At 62.3% G+C, this 21,055-nt stretch overlaps 1 protein-coding gene across 4 annotated transcripts in view; it reads right to left on the bottom strand.

Moving 5' to 3' along the window:
- Positions 1–397: 397 nt before the first annotated feature.
- The window catches only part of FMNL1 (formin like 1), a 21,551-nt gene continuing 893 nt past the window's right edge, over positions 398–21,055 (bottom strand). Inside the window, exons 2-28 of one of the 4 annotated variants that reach the window (XM_063179133.1) lie at positions 15,103–15,186; positions 14,781–14,864; positions 14,603–14,676; positions 13,994–14,077; positions 13,212–13,343; positions 12,389–12,508; positions 12,078–12,186; positions 11,493–11,569; positions 11,286–11,379; positions 10,927–11,001; positions 10,306–10,416; positions 9,371–9,520; positions 9,153–9,254; positions 8,847–9,066; positions 8,404–8,685; positions 7,482–7,603; positions 6,896–7,098; positions 5,493–5,727; positions 4,700–4,768; positions 4,519–4,599; positions 3,615–3,744; positions 3,364–3,527; positions 3,086–3,187; positions 2,783–2,875; positions 2,525–2,648; positions 2,192–2,283; positions 1,591–1,680 (exon numbers count right to left, since the gene is read on the bottom strand). In XM_063179133.1, the coding sequence (XP_063035203.1) occupies positions 2,192–2,283; positions 2,525–2,648; positions 2,783–2,875; positions 3,086–3,187; positions 3,364–3,527; positions 3,615–3,744; positions 4,519–4,599; positions 4,700–4,768; positions 5,493–5,727; positions 6,896–7,098; positions 7,482–7,603; positions 8,404–8,685; positions 8,847–9,066; positions 9,153–9,254; positions 9,371–9,520; positions 10,306–10,416; positions 10,927–11,001; positions 11,286–11,379; positions 11,493–11,569; positions 12,078–12,186; positions 12,389–12,508; positions 13,212–13,343; positions 13,994–14,077; positions 14,603–14,676; positions 14,781–14,864; positions 15,103–15,186 (3,213 nt within the window). In that variant the 3' untranslated portion in view covers positions 1,591–1,680. Of the gene's footprint in view, positions 1,681–2,191; positions 2,284–2,524; positions 2,649–2,782; positions 2,876–3,085; positions 3,188–3,363; positions 3,528–3,614; positions 3,745–4,518; positions 4,600–4,699; positions 4,769–5,492; positions 5,728–6,895; positions 7,099–7,481; positions 7,604–8,403; positions 8,686–8,846; positions 9,067–9,152; positions 9,255–9,370; positions 9,521–10,305; positions 10,417–10,926; positions 11,002–11,285; positions 11,380–11,492; positions 11,570–12,077; positions 12,187–12,388; positions 12,509–13,211; positions 13,344–13,993; positions 14,078–14,602; positions 14,677–14,780; positions 14,865–15,102; positions 15,187–21,055 lie in introns of all 4 variants that reach the window. The other 3 variants (XM_063179132.1, XM_063179135.1, XM_063179134.1) reach the window with 3 other exon arrangements.

Genomic DNA, 21,055 nt, shown 5'->3' with positions numbered 1-21,055 from the left:
GAATCCTTCCCCAGCAGGCTGGGGAGGGGCTGTGGCCAGGCTGCTGAGTGAGGACGCTCACCCTGACACACATTTTTTGTGCTGTCATGCACCCACATGTCTGTGCTGTGAACAGACCTCAGAGCTGTTGAACTCGGGAAAAAAAAAATAAATGGAAGGTGGGTGGTTTGTTGCTAGAATTCCAGACTGGATTGTGTTGGAAGGGACCCTAAAGATCATCTCGTTCCATCCTCTCACCTCCCACTATCCCAGAGTGCTCCAAGCCCTGTTCAACCTGGGGATGGGGCAGCCACAGCCACTCCCTCCCTTCATCCTTCCCTCACCCCATCTTTCCTTCCTTTCCCCCTCCCTCCCTTCACGACAGCATCACAAACCCTTCTCCCAGACAAGTCCTTCATCAACTCTGAGACGTTTTTATTCCAGTTCTGCTTTAGATTAAACAGGCCTTCAGTATATAAAAATAATGTATACAAATGAGCAGTTAATGGTTTACATTTCTGGCTTAAAGGCATTTATAAGTTACACATTCATTTCCCATCCCTCCCCGGACACGGAGCCGGCGCTGAAGCAGCTTAAATACAGCAGGAAGCAGCGGCTGCTGTGGCTGAAGCGAGGAAGGACGGGCCAGGAGGAGGGAGGAGCGGGGTGAACGCACCAGCAGAGGTTTAACTACGGCATCGCGGGGTTATTGAGCAGCAGCGGGGCAGGGCAGGGAGGGAGAGCCGGGTCCGGGCCGGTACCGAGAGGTTCGTGCGGCTCCGGGGCCGCTTCTGCAGGCGGCAGCAGGGATTGGGGCTGCAGCAGCTCCTGAGAGTCCCACCGAGAAAACGGGGAGCCCCACAAAGCTGACAGTCCCGATTCATCCCAAAGGATGATGGGGATGCAGGTGGATGGAGATGCCACCACCTCGCAGGGAAATTTGTCCCTGCTGCTGATTGTCGCAGCTCCGGAGCCTCCTCAGCGCTGCTCGCCACAGCCCTGGGGCCGCCCTGCGTGGGGGTGTCCCAATCCCCTCTGCCGCAGCGCGGAGAAATTCGAAGGAAGACTTTATAAAATGCTGTACAATAGCACCGCTGCCAGCCCCTGGCTCTGGGGGGTGCCCGGGCTGGGAACGCGGTTCTGGGGGGCTCTGCGGGCCGGGGAGGATGAGATGAGAGATGAGATGTGAGATGTGAGATGTGAGATGTGAGATGAGATGTGAGATGAGATGTGCGGGGAGCGCTGTGTTCCTAGCTGACACCCCCTCCCCTTCTTCAGGGTGGGACAAGGACACAGGGCCGGGGTAGGGATGGGACAGCCTCTCTTTTCCTTCCAGGACAAGCTGGAGCCCTTTTTGTGCTTCCCTGTAGCCAGGACGACCCGCCAGGCTGCGGAGAGGAGCTCAGGGACGCGGCCAAGCAAGCGCCGGGGGTGCTGTGCCCAGCAGAGCTGGCACATCAAGCGGCTGGAGCAGCTCGGAGCGGGCACTGTCTGTCCATCCCGCCGAGCCCCGGGCACAGGGACCGACACCCTGCGGTGCCACCCGTGTCGGGAGGACGGTGCTGGCCCGGCGCTGCCGCTGCAGGGACGGCGCCGGTCACAGCGCCATGTCCGGCGTCGCCTGCAGGCTCTGCCCCGCCGCCCGCTTCTTGGCGCTGCCGCGGGCCTTGTCCCCCCGCCGGTACGGGTTGTTCCGCAGATCTGCACCGGGAGAAGCACCGGGGATGGGTGAGCTTCACTGCCCGCCCGGCACGGCCGGGGAACCGCAGCCATCGCGTCAATGTGGGATGGGTTGGGTTGGGTTGGAGGGACCCCAAAGCCCACCCAGTGCCATGGCAGGGACACCTTCCACTGCCCCAGGGTGCTCCAAGCCCTGTCCAACCTGGCCTTGGGCACCTTGTGCCAGGGCTCACCCTCACAGGAATTAAATTTTTTCCGAACCTTCAACTTAAAGCTCTCCTTTGTTAATTTAAACCCCCTTTCCCTTGTCCTGTCTCTGCCCGGGATTTGTCCCTCTGGGTACAAGAACCGAACGCAACCACGGGAGCAGCAGCTCCCAAAAATCAGCCCATGGGACCCCGAGCACCGGCCCTGCCCCGGGGCTGATCCCGGGTGTCAGCGTGGCACAAATCCCGCAGGAATCGCGGAGAATGCCGGTGGGGACGGGAGGGAAGCCCTGGAGCCCCCGCCCGCCCGCGCCGCCCCACGTTACCTACAGAGGACTCTCCTCGTTGAAGCTCACGTCGCAGAAGAGCCGGGACGAGCGTTTGCCCGTCCGGGCCGTGAAAGGAACAGTTTTGAGAGCTGAGCAGAGCGACCCAGAGACAGCGAGGAGGAGGAGAGAGGAGGAAGAAGCAGAAGAGGAGGAAGAGCTATGAGACAGGGGAGCAGCTTTGCCATGTGGGATGTGAAGGTGCTTGCAGGTAGGCTTGGCCCCTGTGGTGGGGTTTGGTGACCCCCCAGCTCCTGTGACAGCGCCTGCAGCCCCCAGCACTGGGTCTGTGATGTGGGAACACCTGGCTGCTCACCTGAACTCATCTCTCACCTGAAATTATATCCTCGATGGCCCCATCTTTGCCTTCGTAGATGAGCGGCTCCTTCACCATCTGCCGCTTCTTCAGCTCAGCTATCATGTCCATCTGCTGCCTCCTGGCCTTCTGGACAGGCAGCTGGGAGGGCACAGGGCCCTTGAGTGGTGTGATCACAGCCCAGAGGAGGTGGGGGACCCTCCCCTTCACCTCCCACCCCAGGACCTGTTTAGTTCTGGGACCCCAGCAGGGCACGGACAGGGGGGCACCTTCACCTCGGGCTGCTGCTCGCTGCCAGGGGAGCCGGATTCTGCCTCCTTGGCTGCAGCCTCCTGCTTCTTCCACAGCTCAATGTCCTGCTCTGCTTTCTTGGGAGAGAGGCAGGGAGGGTGTGATGAGCCTGGGGAATCCAGGACTGCAACCCCCTTCCTTCTTCACCTCACAGCTCACCCCAACCCAGCCCCAAAATCTCTGACCACCCCAAAGGCATTCCAAGCTGTGATTGCTCCAAAGTGGAGTCAGGTGCCCCAAATCTCCTCCCAGCCCTCAGAACCAGCGACCCCCACGTCCCCTCCTACCTTGTAGGCTTTGATGAAGCGCATGAACATGGGGAAGAAAGTGGTGGGGGGACTGGTCTTGGGGTTCTCCCCAAAATATTCCACAGCTGACTCATAGGCTTCCTGTGGGCAGAGACACCTGATCTGGGGGCTGGGCCCCATCTCAGCAGCTCCTTCCAGCCTCTCCCACCTCCAGTGCTGCCTGTCCCACTGGAGCCACATCCCCAGCAGGGACAGAGGTGTGAGCAGAGGGTGTCCCCACGCAGGGACTGTCCCCACGTCCCCACCCCAGCACCCACCTTGGCGGTTTTGCTGTCAGCCTGCAGCTTCTCCATCACCTCGGAGTTGACCTTGAGGAAGTCCTTGAGCACGGGGCTGTCGTCCTGCCGCATGAACTCCCTGCGGGTCAGCTCCATGCCCTGCTGCAGGCTCCGCACGTCCTGCAGGACCCCGTCCAGGGACACTGCGGGATGGGAGCAGGGCTGGGTCAGGGCAGGCTCCGGGTGCCAGGGGCTGCCCCGACCCCCAGCCCGATGCCCCTGGGCGCTACCTGTGCCCGCCTTGTCGAGGAAGTGCAGCTCGGTGTGGAAGCCGGTGAGCTCCGGGTACTTCTCCATGATCACCCGCACCAGGTAGTGCAGCAGCGTCTGCTTGCGGTCTGTGGACTTCATCTCGAGCAGCTGGGGCGGGGCAGAGTCAGCCCCGAGCCGCAGCCGCCGGCCCTGACCCCGCTCAGGGCTGCCTCTGGTGGCCCCGTGTCCGTGTGCTGGGTGTGTGTCCGTCCCTCCATCCCTCCACTCCCATGGCTGATCCCCATCCTCTCCATCCCCATGGCTGGGTGTACGTCTGGTTCTTCATCCCTACGTTCCCATGTGTGACCTCCCTCCCTCTGTCCCTGCTGCTGGTTCTTCATCCCTTCATCCCTACATTCCCATGTGTGACCTTCCTCCTTCTATCCCCACGCTGGTCCCCATCTTCACCCCATCTTCCTCATCAAGGTCCTTGACTCCTTTAACCTCTCCATATCAGGTCTCCATCCTTCCCACCTCATTCCTGTGTATCTCCATCCCTTTGCCTCTCCATTCCAACAGTCTCATCATCCCTCTGTCCCATTTGTGACCTTCCCATGTGTGACCTCCCTCCCTCTGTCTCCACACTGGTCCTCATCTTCCTCCATCCCATCTTCCTCATCAAGCTCTTCGACTCCTTCAGATCCATATCAGGTCTCCATCCTTCCCACTCCATTCCTGTGTATCTCCATCCCTTTGCCCCCTCCATCCCCACAACCAAACCTCATGTCCCTCCATCCCTACTGCTGCTGCTTGCATCCCTCTATCCCCACAGCAGATTGCTGTGTCCCTTCATCTCTGCAGCTGCTCCTCTGTCGCCAGGGGTGTCCCTGGCAGTGGCAGTGCCCCCATCACCCCACACCATGGCACCCACACCGTCCCTACCGCGTCGAGGCTCTGCAGTCGGAATCCGTAGGCAGCCCCTCTCTTGCTGCTGTTCATGTAATTCCCGAAGGCCAGGACGATCTGTGGGGACACCAGAGCTTGGGGACAGGGGCCAGGAGGGGGCACGGTGCCCAGGGACACTCTGTGTGCACCACGGGGCTGCCTCCCCCCGAGCCCTCACCTCGAGGATGTGCCGCAGTTTGCTGGAGGACTTGAGGGACATGGAGGCGGCGATGATGGCGTTGAGTTGCTGTGGGAGGGAAGGAGGGAAGTGTTGGGGAAGATGAAACAGGAAAGCCTTATCAATATGATTGTCTGGCAAAAGATTGTGAGAATATGGAAACTGTAAGTGAGATTGAAATTAAGCTTTGAGATCCCTCAGTTACTGAACAACAGGAAAACAATGGTGTGGCCGGCTGAAGGTGATCCCCTTTTGATGGAACAACACCCTCTGCTTGCAGACAGGCCCAAGGGTCAGAGCAGACCCTACAGCTTGGCAGAAGGGGCCCAAAGAGGAGTTTTTAGGGTTTAAAATGTAACACAGTGTGGTAATGTAATGATTCTTATAGGCTGTATGGAAATGCTATAGGATTTGTATCTTGTACTAGATTGGTGAGTGAGAATCAGAATATTCAACACAGAAGATTTATGGTATTGGAATGGGAACTTTGCTGTCTTAGCTCTTAGCTCTTGTCTCTTAGCTCTTGCCTTTTATGTTCTTACCCCTTCCACTCTCTTATGCTTTTACTCTCTCACCCTCTCATCCTCTCTCCCCCTCTCTTCTCTCAGCCTGCTCTGAGCTGTGTTTGGCAGCTCCCAGCAGGGCCCTGCACCCAGGCCCTTTGCAATAAACCCCAAGTTCCACAGCCTGGCTGCAGAGATCTCTCCTCTCCGTCCATCCTGACCCTCCTACCCCCGTCACTCCTCCAGGGCAGGGTGTGAGTGTGGCCACAGCCCCTGTCCCCAGCACACACCGGCATCAGCAGCTGGGCCGTGTCCCCGAAGCTGCCCAGGAAGATCATGACGTTCATGCGCTCGGCCAGCCGCGGGATCTTGCTGAAGCGCACCATGAACTGATCCTCATCCGACAGCTCCTCCGGCCGCTGCTGCTCCCGCTCGAACTTCCCGATGAGGCTGCGCTCGTACTCGGTGGGCAGGAAGCGCAGCAGCAGCTCCAGGAAGTCGAGGCTCAGGGCTTGCTGGTCGTACCTGCGTGGAAGGGACACCCCTGGCACTGTCAGGCCCTGCCACAGGTCCCGAAGCCCCCCTGTCACCCTGAGCTGGTTCCATTGTCCCTCTGTCCCCACAGCTGGCTCCTGCATCCCTCCATCTTTCTGTATCTGGAGCCTGCGTCTCTCTGTCTCTCCATACGGAGCCCTCCATCTCTCTGTCTTTGGTCCCCACATCCCCTCCCTTCATGGCTGGTTCCTGCATCCCTCCATCCCCACAGCTGCTCTCTGCATCTGTCTGTCCGTGCCTGGCCCCCACTGCCCTTTGTCTCAGCTCTCATCCCTGCATCCCTCCATCCCCACAGCTGGTGCCTGCATCCTTCCACCTCTCTGTATCTGATCCTTCCATCCTCTATCTCTCTGTATCTGATCCTTCCATCCTCTGTCTCTCTGTATCTGATCCTTCCATCCTCTGTCTCTCTGTATCTGATCCCTCCACCTCTCCATATCTGATCCCTCCACCCTCCATCCCCCCATCTGTGATCCTTCTATCCTTCCATCTCCCTGTATCTGATCCCTCCATCCCTCCATCTCTCCAGACTGAATCCCTCCATCCCTCCATCTTTCCACATCTGATCCCTCCATCCTCCACATCTGATCCTTCCATCCCTCCATCTCTCTGTATCTGATCCCTCCACCCTCCATCTCCCCATCTCTGATCCTTCCATCTCCCCATGTCTGATCCCTCCACCTCTCCACATCTTATCCCTCCACCCTCCATCCCTCCATCTCTGATCCTTCTATCCTTCCATCTCTCCATCTCTGATCCCTCCATCCCTCCATCTCTCCATATCTCCATATCTGATCTTTCCATTCCTCTGTATCTCAGTCTGATCCTTCCATCCCTCCATCTCTGCAGACTGAATCCCTCCGTCTCTCCATCTGTCCACATCTGATCCCTCCACCCTTCATCTCTGATCCTTCCATCCCTCCCTCTCTTTGTATCTGATCCCTCCACCTTCCATCTCTCTCTATCTGATCCTTCCATCCCTCCATCCCTCTGTATCTGATCCCTTCACCCTCCATCTCTCTGTGTGTCCTGTCCCTGCATCCCCACCCCAGCCCCTCCATCCCGCCCCACCCTCCACCACCCCAACCCCTTGTTCCTGCCCTTCTCCCCCCCTGCCCACCCCGTGGGGGTCACTCACGTCTCGATGGCCGTGCAGATGTCCTGGACGCTGCGGCCGCCCTTGCGCAGGGTGATGGCCAAGTTCTTGGCGCGGTTGGACTCCATCAGGGTCACCTTGCTGGGCGCCTTCTGCGTGGCCTTGGCCTTGAGGGCACTGATGTCCAGGGCAGGGCCCTGAGCCTTGGTCTTGAACTGCTCCTCAAAGTCACTCATGTCCAGCTCCTGCGGGGACACACGGCAGGGAGGTGGCACAGGACATCTGGGGTGAGGACGGGGCCCAAGGAGCGGGATAAGGGTGAGGAGTGAGGATCGAGATGGAGCAAGGGATGAGGATGGAACAAAGGGACAGGGAGGGGTGAGGAAGGGACCAGAGGATGGAGATGAGGAGGAAGAAACGGGCAGGATGTGAAGGTGCAGATGGAGCAAAGGGACAAGGACAGGGCGAGAGGAGGAGGCCGCCTGACCCATGTCCCTCTCCACGGTGCTGAGGACTTTCCTGACCTCCAGCTCCTCCTGCAGCCCCAGACACCGAGGCTGGCTCAGCATGGCTGGGGGCACTGAATCCCCCTGTGCCCCTGTGCCCAGCCCCTTGTGCCCAGGCTCACCTGCAGCACTTTCTCATCGTTGAGCTCCGTGAACACGGTGCCGTCGATCTGGCTCGGCTTCAGCGCCACCCAGTTGAAGACGGGCATGCGGAACTTGGTCTGGATCGGCTTCTTCAGCTTCACTGAGGGCCACAGGCGGGGAGGGGACACATCACACCCACCCCAGGGTACCCCAGACCCCTCCTGGCAGCATTTCCAGCATCCCCGGGTCACATCCCCACCATCCCTGGGTCACATCCCCACCATCCCTGGGTCACATCCCACCACCCCTGGGTCACATCCCACCATCCCTGGTCACATCCCCACCAACCCTGAGTCACATCCCACCATCCCTGGGTCACATCCCCATCATCCCTGGGTCACATCCCACCATCCCTGGGTCACATCCCCCCATCCCTGGGAGCATCCCCACCATCCCTGGGTCACATCCCCACCAACCCTGAGTCACATCCCACCATCCCTGGGTCACATCCCACCATCCCTGGTCACATCCCCACCAACCCTGAGTCACATCCCACCATCCCTGGGTCACATCCCACCATCCCCGGGTCACATCCCACCATCCCTGAGTCACATCCCACCATCCCTGGGTCACATCCCCATCATTCCTGGGTCACATCCCCATCATCCCTGGGTCACATCCCACCATCCCCGGGTCACATCCCCATCATCCCTGGGTCACATCCCACCATCCCCGGGTCACATCCCCCCATCCCTGGGAACATCCCCATCATCCCTGGGAGCATCCTCATCATCCTTGGGTCACATCCCCATCATCCCTGGGTCACATCCCACCATCTCTGGGTCACATCCCCACCATCCCTGGGTCACATCCCCCCATCCCTGGGTCACATCCCCCCATCCCTGGGTCACATCCCACCATGTCTGGGTCACATCCCCATCATCCCTGGGTCACACTCACCTGAACCATTGGTGCTGGAGGGGGCTCCTGGCCCGGCTGGGGGTTCCCCACCGAGGGGAGGGGGTGGCGGAGGGGGGGGCACGGGGCCCTCCGGTGCCCCCGGGAGCGGTGGGGGGGGCGGTGGCACCGGGGCACCGGGCAGGGGGGGGGCTGGGGGGGGTGTGGGGGTGCCCGCGGGCAGGGGGGGGGCGGGGGGTGGGGGGGGGATGGGATCAGCCCCCGGTAGGGGTGGGGGAGGCGGGGGGGGTGGGGGCGGTGGGGCCGGAGCCGGAGCCGGAGCATCTGCAAGGGAAAGAGGAGGTGGGTGAGATGGTGACACCACCGCATTGCCCTGAGTCCCTGGGCACATCCCCACCTCGCTCTCTGTGCCCAGAGTCGCTGCCACCCCTCCCTGGTGCCCGGTGTCCCCTCGGGCAGGGGACATCCCCTGGCAGCCGCGGTACCTGGGGTGGTGGCGGTGCTGTCCCCGGAAACCACGGGCGTTGCGGGGGTTTCTATGACAACGGGGACAATCTCGATGGCGACGTCTCCGTCGGGCCCACGCAGGATCTGCACCAGCCCCTTCTCCTCGAGCTCCGCCAGCCGCCGCTCCAGCGCCAGCCGGTAGCACTCCTGCGGCTGCGGGCACGGCGGGCTGGGCGGCCGCGGCGGGCTCAGCTGCTCCTGCGCCGTGACAGCGGGTGACGACCCCCGGCACGTCACCGGTGTCCCTTGGAGCCCCTCGGACCCCCAGCCTCCCCTCGGCTCACCCGCAGCGCCTCCAGCTCCCGCCGCGCCTGGCTCAGCTGCTTCTCCAGCTCCGCTATCTTGGCCATGGAGTCGTTCTCCGCATCCTGCAGCTTCTCTGTCAGCTGCGGGGGACGAGGCGCCGCCGCTCAGCTCAGCTCAGCTCAGCCCTGTCCCCATCCCATCCCATCCCTCCCTCGGGGTTTGCGTCAGCGGCGCTGCCCACGCTCCCCCGGCCCACCTGGCTGACGTGCTCCTGCAGCTCCTCCATGTGCTCCAGCACCGCCGTCTTGGTCTCCGAGTCCTCCAGCATGGCCCCCACGTCGAAGACGTTGTCCAGGTAGGCTTGGATCTGCACCTGCAGCTTGTCGCTCTCGGTGAGGCGCAGGGTCTGACGAGGGACGGCCAACCGGGGTCACCAGCGGTGACAGGGACACCCCCGGCCTGGGATCACCCGCTCCCACCCCTGGGATCACCCACTTCCAACTCTGGGATCACCCACCATTGGGAGCACCCACTCCCACCCTCGGGATCGCCTTACTCCAACCCTTGGGATCACCCACCCTCGGGATCACACGCCCTCAGGATCACCCACTCCCATCCCTGGGATCACCCACTTCCAACTCTGGGATCAACCAGTCTTGGGATCAGTCACCCTCAGGATCACCCACCCTTGGGATCACCCAACCCCACCCTTGGGATCACCCACTCCCACTTTTAAGATCACTGACCCTTGGGATCACCCACCCTTGGGATCACCCACTCTTACCCCCAGAATCACCCACTCCCACCTTTGGGATCACCCATCCTCGAGATCACCCACTCCTATCCTCAGGATCAGCCACCCTCGGGATCACCCACTCCCACCCTTGGGATCACTCACTCCCACCCTTGGGATGACCCAACCACACCCTTGCGATCCCCCACCCCCAGGATCTCCCACTCCTATCCTTGGGATCACCCACCCTTGGGATCACCCATTCCCACCTTTGGGATCACCCACTCCTACCCTCAGGATCACCCACCCTTGGGTACACCCACTCCCATCCTTGGGATCACCCACCCCCAACCCTGGGATCACCCACTCCCATTCTCAGGATCATCCACCCTTGGGATCCCCCACCCTCGGGATCACCCACTCCCACCTTTGGGATCGCCCCCCCTGGGATCCCCCACCTCCAGGTACTGGTCCAGCCCCAGGTGGGTGAACTCGTACTGCAGGAACACTCGGAAGTTCATGTTCTCCACCGAGTGCACCACGATGTTGATGAACTGCATGCAGGCCACCTGTGGGGACACGGCCAGCACGGGGCCAGGGTGGCTCCTGAGGATGCTGCCCCGGGGGATTGGTGGCCCTTGGGGACATGGTGGCCCTGGGGAGTGTATGGGGGTTTACACAGTCCTGGGGACATGATGGCCTGGGGACAGCATAGTGGCCTTGGGGACATGATGGCCTTGGGAACAGTTTGGTGGCTCAGCATGCCTTGAGGACATGATGACCTTGGGGACAGTTTGGTGGCTTAGAAGTCCTTGGGGACAGCAGAACAGCCCTTGGGACATGGCAGTCCTTGGGACCTGCCACCCCCAGGGCAGCAGGGTGGCACAGCTGACCCTGAGGACGTGGTGGCCTGGGGAGAATTTTGGTGGCCTGGGGACAGTTTTGGTCACTCAGCATCCCTGGACAGGGCCAGCGTGGTGGCTTAGATGCTCCTGGGGATAATGCCCTGGGGACAGCACAGCAGCCTTGGGGACAGGATGCCCTGGTGACAGAAGAGCGTGGCCCCAGCAGCCACTCACCATGAAGTCAATGTTGCAGTCCTCATTTCTGAAATACTCCATCAGCTTCTCGAAGCGATTCTTCTCCCCGCAGACCTGGGGGGAGCAGGGGGCTGAGGGCAGGGGGGACACGGCCAGGGGACACCCAGGAGAGTGACAGGACAGGAGGTGTCTTGGTGACACCATGCCAACCCTGCCTGGTGCCGCTGGGGACACACGGTGGCATGGGGACATCAAACCCAGAGAGTGGAACATCCCCGAGCGAGCCAGAGGTTTGGAGGTGGTGCAGGGAAACTGAGGCACAAACCCGAATGGAGCACAGATGTTCATGTGGGGATGGGGTGTCCCTGCTGGGGACAGGACTGGCTGTCCCTGCTCACCTCCTTGAAGTTGTCAAAGGCAGCCAGGATGATGTCGTGTCCCCCTCGGACCAGGCAGACAGCGGCCAGCAGCTCCAGCACCAGAGCTTTGGTCCTGCAGAGACACACGGGGTCTGAGGGGGCTGGCACCGAGGGGACAGGGGGGCAAGGGACACCAGGGGACAGGGACAGAGGGACAAGGGACACAGGGCACAGGCCAGCCCCTACCTGGCGCTCTTGTTGTTGAGGCTCAGGGTGATCTCGTTGACGCAGGCCGGGTGGTTCATCACCAGGCTGAAGCCAGACTGGGGAGGGCAAAGGAGCATCCATGGGGTCCTGCGTCCCCCTGGAGACCCTCAAGGTCCCCACCAGGCAGGAGAATGAGCGAGGACATCTCAGAGCCGGGGGAAGCAGAGCCGGTGCCAGCCCGGAGCTGCCCCCGGGGGGCTCGGGGGATGCCGGGGAGCTCCGGGGTGGGTGCCGGGGGATCCCGGGGGATGCCGGCGGATGCCGGGGGATGTCGGGGTGGGTCCCGGGGGATGCCCGGGGGATGTCGGGGGATGTCGGGGGATGCCGGGGGAGCTCCGGGCGGGTCCCGGGGGATGCCCGGGGGATGCCGGGGAGCTCCGGGCGGGTCCCGGGGGATGCCGGGGGATGCCGGGGGATGCTGGGGGAGCTCCGGGCGGGTCCCGGGGGATGCCGGGGGATGTCGGGGGATGCCGGGGGAGCTCCGGGCGGGTCCCGGGGGATGCCGGGGGATGCCGGGGGAGCTCCGGGCGGGTCCCCGCGGATGTCGCCCACTCCCACTCGCACCTGGTAGTTCATGATGGCGCGGAGGCACATGATGCACACATGGACATCGTCCTTCTGGCTGACGAGCCGCGAGTTGCGCAGCGTCTTCCTGCTGTGCGAGGGGTTCAGCCTGGCCGGGGAGAGCGCGGCTGAGCGGGGCCCGGGGCACAGCGGGCACAGCGCAAAGCGGGGACAGCGCAGGGGGTGGCAGCGGGGCTGGGGACACCCAGGGGACAAACCCGCGCGTCCGTGCCCATCTAAAACCCTGGGATCGGGGGCTGGTGTGATGTGGGGTGGGTTTTGGGGGTCCCCTCGTGCACACGGAGGCTCACCGGGGCGGGCCGGAGCTGCCGGGTGACCTGGGGGCACTGTCCCCATCGCTGCCCGGGGCACCGCACGGGTGGACGTGGCGGAGGAGGAGGGTGTGCAGGTGCTGGTTCGAGAGGCAGCAGCTGGAGGCGCGTTAGAGCCTGCAGGACAGGAGGGAGAAACGGGGCTCCCGCGCCGCCCCGGGGCCACCCGCGCTCGGGGACAAGTGATGGGACACTGCCACGTCCCTCCTGACCTGTCCCTGCGGCTGGCAGGGACACCCCGGCTCCTGCAGACCCCCGCGGTGCCCGAGGGGTGACCGCGGTGGGTGTCCCTGGGACCCCCCGCCCACCGGGGGCGGCCCTGTCCCCAATGCCCCGGTGACAGCAGCGGGGTGTCCCCGTCCCGCCGGTGCCCCGTCACCTACCGTCAGCGCGTCCCCGGCAGCGTGCAAGAGAAGAGCGGGGTTAGACGGGGCTGCGGGCACCGAGCGACAGCCACCAGGGGGGCACGGGGGGCACGGGGGACACAGGCCCGTCCCTCCGCCCCGGGTCTAACGCAGGGGATGCAGTTTGCTGCCCCAAAATCTCCAACACCCCCAATTTTGGTGTATTCATGGGGTTTAACCAGAGCACCCCAGAGCAGTGCCGGGGTGGGGGACACGGTCCCAGGAGGGGACAACAGGGGGATGTGGCTTTGTCGCCACCCTCAAACCAGCAATGGGCGCCCATTTTTAGGGCCGGGCCTGCGTCTCTGTCCCTGCCAAGCCCCTGTCCAAGCGCGGGGGAGCAGCGAGGCGACAGCGGGGACACCACGGGGACAGCTGGGGACGGCACCACACGTTACCTTACAGTGAGGGGCCGCGGCTTGGAGGAGCCCTGCGTGGGGGACGAGGAGCTGCTCCTGTTCAGGTCCTCCAGAGACCTCTCCTTGCCCTTGTCAGAGCCAGGGCTGTTCTCTGAGCTCTCCATGTCGTACCTGGCGGGGACACGGGGACACGTGAGGTGTGGCACCTCAATATGGGTGGGTGTCCCTCAGGAGTGCATGGGGGTTAACACAGCCCTGGGGATGTGGTGGCCTGGGGACAGCACAGTGGCCTTGGGGACAGTTTGGTGGCTCAGTGGCCTTGGGACATGACAGCCTTGAGGGACACCACCGTGGCCTTGGGGACATGACAGCCTTGGGGGACAGCACAGTGGCCTTGGGTACATGATGGCCTTGGGGACAATTTGATGTTTCAGCATGCCTTGAGGACATGATGGTCTTGGGGATAGTTTGGTGGCTCAGTGGCCTTTGGGACATCATGGCCTTGAGGACAGCTCGGTGGCTCAGTGGCCTTTGGGACATGATGGCCTTGGGGAACAGCACAGTGGCCTTGGGACATGATGGCCCGGGGGACAGTTTGGTGTTTCAGCATGCCTTGGGGACTTCATGGCCTTGGGGACAGTTTGGTGGCACCTCAATAGGAGCAGATGCTCCTCAGGGATTTGGGGATGCTCTGCTCAGCCCCAGCCATGGATCATCGCCCTGAGGACAAGGGAGGGCACCCCCAGGGACCCCCCAGCCCTGCTGAGCCCCAGGGGAGGCTGGTGCCAGCCTTGGGGACAGGGGACCCGCTGGGGACGTACGCGACGGAGCACTGGGCGAAGGCGAGGTACTCCAGCAGCACGTCCAGCCCCTTGTTCTCCTCGTTGAGGAACTCCTGGACCCAGCTGGGGGGTGCAGAGGGGTCAGTGAGCTCTGCCAACCCCCACATCCTCCCTCCCCCTGCGCCCAGACACTCAGCAAAGGTGGAACAGAGGTCCCCAGCAAGGGTAGAACACGCTGGGGACATGAGGTGGCACCACGAGCTGGCATTTCTGTGAGTGCCACGGTGAACCTGATATAGGGGAGACACAGCCCAAGGGCTCTCCTGCCACCACTGCCACTGCTGTCACCACTACCACAACAGGACAGCCTGGCCCTGGGCACTGTGGGCACCCACCAGGGCTCAGGACAGCCAGGGTGGGGACAGGGGGACACCCTGGGGGTACCAGAGAGCCATAACGGGGTTCAGACCCCCAAGCACCCTCAGCTGCCTCAGCACCCTCAGCCTCCCATCAGAGCCCACCTAAGGGTCCAGGATGAAGCCACAGCCCCCCCATCCTGCTGTCACCCTCCAGGCAGAGCCAGCACACGTCCATCCCCATCGCAGAGGTGGTGGCAGCGGCTGGGTGACAATGCCACCCCACCCTTACCCGATGTAGTTGGTCCTCAGGGAGATCTCCAGCTCCCGCAGCACCTGCGTGGACTCCTGCACCCTCCTCTTGAACTGTGGGACAGGGGCAGCCATTGGCACTGGGACAGGGACAGCCATTGGCACCGTCCCTGTGCCCAGCCTGGCACGGGGACCAGGGTACAACAGGGACCCCTCACCTTCCTGCTGACCCCACCCGTGTCCAAGTAGCTCTTCAGCTTCTGGATGTAGGCAGACGGGGGGTTCTTCACCTGGAAACGCTCCTGAGAGCCCAGAGAGAGGCTGAAACTGGGCCACCCGTGTGGCAAGGGACGTGCCACCGTCCCCACAGCAGCCACGGCGTCCCTGTCCCCACCCCTGCTTAATGAGGTTAATGAGGGGCTGTGTCAGTAATGAGATGGATGTCAGGGTTTGGTACAGCCAGATTGGTGCCCAAACTGTGCCACAAGTGGCACCTGGGGACAGGGACAGCACTGGGGACACTCTGAGCTTGGAGCTCACCTGGTCACAGATCAGCTCCCACTTCTTCTCGTTGTCGTACTGGTTGAGCAGCTTCATCTTGTCCGGGGGCAGGTTCATGGAATTCTGTGGGTGAAGGGTGTCAGCACTGGGGGTCACCCCAAAAGCACCCCAGGGATGGAGCACCCCCTGCTCAGAGAGCTCTGGGAGATGGGGAGACCCGTGGGAGGAGGGGGATCCTGGTGGGACACAAAGACCCCAGTGAAAAGATGGAGACACTGGTGGGACATGAAGATTCTAGAAGATGTGGACACTGGTGGGACATGAAGATTCCAGAAGATGGGGACACTGGTGGGACATGAAGATCCCAGAAGATGTGGACACTGGTGGGACATGAAGATCCCAGAAGATGGGGACACTGGTGGGACAATGGGGACACGGTGGGACAATGGGGACAGTGATGGAACAATGGGACAGTGGTAGGATGATGGGATCATGGTGGGAAAATGAAAAGAGCATTCTTAGGATGGGGACACTGGTGGGACATGAAGATCCCAGAAGATGGGGACACTGGTGGGACAATGGGGACACTGGTGGGACAATGGGGACAGTGATGGAACAATGGTGGGACATGAAGATCCCAGTGAAAAGATGGAGGCACTGGTGGTACATGAAGATTCTAGAAGATGTGGACACTGGTGGGACATGAAGATTCCAGAAGATGGGGACTTCTGGGACAACAGGGACCCTGGTAGGACAATGGGGACACTGAGGTAACGATGGGGACAGTGGTGGGAGGATGGGATCACGGTAGGAAAATGAAAGCAGCATTCTCAGGATGGGGACACTGGTGGGATAGTGGGGACAACCCTGGGAGGTTGGGAACACCGCATTTCCCGGGATGTGAGTGTCCCATGGACCCATCAGTGATGTCCCCACCTGAGGGCCCCCAGTGTGGGGGGCAGGAGGAAGATCTGGACACACCCACCCATGTCATGAGTGCCCCATGTGCCTCATCCAGCCCAGTCCCAGCAGTGCCACATGGGGTGAGGGACAGGGACACGACTGGTGACACAACTGAGGGACAGGAACACGACTGGTGACACAACTGAGGGACAGGGACATGACTGGTGACACAACTGAGGGACAGGAACATGACTGGTGACAACAGAGGGCTCCAGGAGCCTGGGCGGTGCCTGGGGGTCACCCCTGAGTCCCCCTCCCCACAGATGGTGACGAGCCCATCTGGGGACGGCAGCGTTTGCTGAGACACGATGACGTCGGGCCTGGCTTGTCCCCACGTCCCTCCTTGTCCCCCCAGCCCCCACAGGACGTGACGCGGCTTCCGCTGCCGAAACCGCCCCCGCCACCAGCGGGACACGGCCCTGCCCCTGCTGGGGGACACGTGGGGCACCTCCATGGGACACCAGCGTGGCCTGGGCCTGCTGCAGCTCAGCTCGGCTCACGGCGGGGTTACTTTGCTGAAAACCCCAGGTTTTGGTGGGTGGCAGGTGCACGATGGCGTGTGGGGCAATGCACGGCCCCAAGCCACCCCTAAATCCCAGTCCTGGGGTTCCCTGAGGAGGAGGAGGAGGATGATGGGGATGTGGGGTGCATGCCATGCTGGAGCAACCACATCCTCACAGGAAGGCATCTCCCAGGGCTGTGGCTGCCCACAGAAGAGCAGGTCCAAGGGGAGAGGTCCCACTGTGGTGGGCAGGAACAGAAACCTCTCCACCAGCACCTCCTCCAGGGAGGACCTGTCAAGCTGCTTTTGCAAGAAGCCAAAAGCAGGAGCTGTGGCTGGGGAGGAGCTGGGTTGGGCTGGCACCAAGAGCTGGGCACGGGGACAATCAGGGTCTGAAATGGCCTCACTGTGAAGCTGCTGGGCTCTGGAAGGGGCAAGGTGACAGCAGCACCTGGCTGTCACCATTGCTGGTCCTGAGCTGCCATCCTTGGGATGGATGAGGGCCAGACCAAGGGACAGGGCTGCGCCAAGAGGGATCAAACACCCCAGTCACACCCGTGACACCTCTGTGGGGACACCCTTGGCACAGAGGGGATGGTGGCACCTGCCACAAGGACCACCCCATGTGGGACCTGGACCCAGCAGAGCCCTGGGTGTGACAGGAGCCATGGCAGGGCTGTCCCATGGAGGTGGCTCTGCCCCGAGCCCCGGTGCCTCCCTTGCGGGCAGGATGTGGCACAGGTCGGGTACAAAGTGGGTGGGGGCTCCTCCCGGGTGGGCTCGTGGTGCTGGGAGGAAGCGGCTCCGCTGAGGAGCCTCAGCCGGCAGCGCAAAAAAAAACCCCAAAAAAACCGGTTCTCATTTCCTGCCGTGAGGGGGATGGCTGGGGGAGGTGGGGCAGGGAGGGAGGCGTGGGGCAGAGTGGGTGATGTGGGGCTGGGTGGGTGATGTGGGGCACAGTGGGTGATGTGGGACAGTGGGTGATGTGGGGCACAGTGGGAGATGTGGGGCACAGTGGGTGATGTGGGCACAGTGGGGGATGTGGGGCACAGTGGGTGTTGTGGGGCACAGTGGGGGATGTGGGGCTGGGTGGGTGATGTGGGGCACAGTGGGGGATGTGGGGCAAGGCAGGAGATGTGGGGCAGTGGGTGATGTGGGGCAGGGTGGGTGATGTGGGGCACAGTGGGGGATGTGGGGCACAGCGGGGGATGTGGGGCACAGTGGGGGATGTGGGGCTGGGGGTGATGTGGAGCAGTGGATGATGTGGGACAGTGGGTGATGTGGGACAGTGGGGGATGTGGAGCAGTGGATAATGTGGGGCAGGGTGGGTGATGTGGGGCAGGGTGGGTGATGTGGGGCTGGGTGGGAGATGTGGGGCTGGGTGGGTGATGTGGGGCTGGGGGTGATGTGGGGCACAGTGGGTGTTGTGGGGCACAGTGGATGATGTGGGGCACAGCGGGGGATGTGGGGCAGTGGGGGGTGTGGAGCAGTGGGTGATGTGGGGCAGTGGGTGATGTGGGGCAGTGGGTGATGTGGGGCTGGGGGTGATGTGGGGCACAGTGGGTGATGTGGAGCAGTGGATGAGGTGGGACAGTGGGGGATGTGGGGCACAGTGGGGGATGTGGGGCACAGCAGGGGATGTGGGGCAGTGGGGGGTGTGGCTGGGTGAATGATGTGGGGCTGGTTGGATAATGTGGGGCAGGGCAGCAGCCAACCACCCCACACATGTCAGAGGAAGGATTTGATCCTCCTCCTCCTCTTCCTCCTTTGAGGACGAGGATGAAGGAACCCCTTGTCCCCATCGCCCTCATCCCACCCCGGGCTCCCAGCAGCCCCACAGCCCAGCCCGTCACTGAGTGGGTGCCACCAGTGTCCCCAACAGCCCAAAGTGCCCCCGAGCCTGCAGGGCCACCCCAGCCATGCCCACAGCAGGCTGAGCCCGGCGGGCACCCAGCACCAACAGGGCCAGGGGAGGTGAAGCAGCCCCAACACCATTTTCTGCTACAAACCTGCCTCTTGCTGTGGTGGCTGGCACGGCTGCAGCTATTTTGGGTGCCAGACACCTCATTCTGTGCCACACGTGAGCGGGCAGTGCACCGAGGCTGGCACGGAATGTTCTGGCACCCCCAGGGAAGGGTTTGTGCTGTAAAACCCTGGCAGAGCCGTTTCTGGGGCACTGGATGTGTGAGCACAGAGAGGGACGGGCAGCCTGGGCAGCACGGGGGGTGGGACGGGATCCCAGCCAGCCCCAGGGACAAAGCACTGCCACAGGGAGGGGACAGGGCAGGGGACAGCCCCGCGTGGTGGCTGAGGGGCAGGAAGGACCAACATCTGCAGGTGTGTGGGTGCCACTCCTGGGATGCTCCAACCCTCCTGGACACAGCTCCTCTGAGGGTTTGGGACATGGCCACTCCTGAAGTGCCAGCTGTGCCATGGTGTCCCCTGCAGTGCCACTCGAGTCATTCTCCTGCCTCTTCCCGGGGCTCAGAGCAGGACCAGGCCCACTCAGGACACGGCCAGGACCAGCCCATCCCATCAGGGATCCACCAGACCCAAACCCACCCAGTGTGGGCAGGAGGAGACAGACAGACAGACAGACAGACAGACAGAGTGTCCCCAGGATGGCCGGGAGGGTGGTGGCAGCTGGGATGGGCTGGGATGGGATGGGATGGGCTGGGATGGGATGGGATGGGATGGGATGGGATGGGATGGGATGGGATGGGATGGGATGGGATGGGATGGGCTGAGCTGCCTCTGCCTCCCTGTGGCTCCAGCTCTATTTTAAGAGCAAGCAGAAGCTGCTGGAGCTCAAAGCAGGGAGAGGAGCCTGATCCCACCAGTGTCCCCTCATCCCTGCTGGGGTCCTGCCTGCCCACCCTGCACTGGGGTGTTCTCCTGGATCCAGCAGCACAGGAGGGCTCCAGCAGCACAGGGCATTCTCCAGGCCCTGGTCCAGCAGCTGGTGGCACAATGTCCCACCCAGGACACTGCTGGGGACACCCTGGGGCAGCCCCACATCCCCCAGCCAGCCTTGGCCACCGTGCTGGAGATGGATCCAGCAGGAAGAGCAGGACCAGCTCTGTCTCCTGCTGGAGCTGAGGCTGACACTGTAGCCAGGACGTGCTGCTGACCTGTCCTGCTGCTGGGGCCAACAGCACATCTGCAAACATCTGCAAACATCTGCAAACATCTGCAAACATCTGCAAACATCTGCAGTGGTGATGCTGGCCTTGCACTGCCCCAGCTCCAGGGAGAAGAGGCAGCAAAGCCCCAACCAGGCAAAGCTCCCAGCTGGAGCAGCCCCTGTCCCAGCCTGACACTGCTTGATTTTGACTCCACCACAGCTCACAACTCCATTTATATATTCCCAATCAATACCCCTTGACCTGCAAAAGCGGGGACATCATTCAAGCAGGAGTATCTGGGCATCCCCATCCCAGCAGCAAAGCTGCTCCATCCCAAAATTCCACCTGGTCACATCCCAAACTGCCTGGCACAGGACAACCCTCCCATGGCTCTGCCAAGGCAGCATCTGCCACAGTGCCCCAGCTGGGAGGGAGCCAATTTTTGAGAATGAAATTTTGGGAAACTTAAATTCCCATTTCTTGGTACTGAATGGGTGTATCCCCTTCCTGGCAGCAATCTGGATCCCCATGGCTCCTCCCTGGGTTTTTCTGCACCACCAGCTGTCCCAGTTTGGGATGTCCAGCCCAAAACTGGTTCTCTCATGGCATCACTGCAGCCATGGCAACATTGAGGTCTGGATCGTGTCCCACCAGGAGATTCCCAGCTCGTCACCACCTGCTCCACCAGCGAGCTCAGGGGTAGGAAAGTTGAAGGCAGAGTTGGGGAATGTGTTTGTGGTGGGTGAGGGCAGAGGGGACCCCCGGTCCCCACCCCCCCAGAGCCACGAGAATGGGGAAGGGACTGTGAAAGGAGGAAGCAGAATTGGGACAGCCACTTTCACAAGCCCTCGCTTCCCCCTCAGGCCACGTCCAGCCCCCTGGGTGCCCCTTCCCCTGGAAAAGGCCTTTCCCTCGGGATGAGGGCACAGAAAGTGCTGCCGAGAGCCTGGGGCAGCGCTTTCCCCTTTTCTGACCATTCTTTGGTTCAGAATTTGCAACCTGCAGGGCCCAGCCCGGCTGAAAGCGGCGCTTCCTGGGGCCTCACAGCGGAAACACCGCGGGGCTCTTCCTGCCCCGGAGCCATCAGAGGCACCGCCACCACACCCTGTCCCCCGGGAGTGCCGCGGGGTCCCTCATCTTCATCACCTGCCTCACCTTCCTCACCTTCATCACCTTCCTCACCTTCCTCACCTTCACCCCCTGCGGCTGCGGGGATCACTCACCCCAAAAAATCCCATAAACTCCACAAGATAAAAAAGCTCCCAAGGAATTCGTGCTCGGGGTTGGGATGGGGACACCCAGCCCAGCAGATCCCGGCCGGTCCCACCGAGCGCGTCCCGGCATTGAGGGAGCTGCGCCCGGAGCGGGATGGGCACGAACGGCTCCATCACCTGCCAGGGCT

This window comes from Melospiza melodia, chromosome 30 (assembly GCF_035770615.1).
Source record: "Melospiza melodia melodia isolate bMelMel2 chromosome 30, bMelMel2.pri, whole genome shotgun sequence".
In the NCBI taxonomy this organism is placed as follows: Eukaryota; Metazoa; Chordata; class Aves; order Passeriformes; family Passerellidae; genus Melospiza; species Melospiza melodia.
The sequence above is the reverse complement of the archived record's forward strand: the minus strand, read 5'-3'. Positions and strand labels throughout refer to the sequence as shown.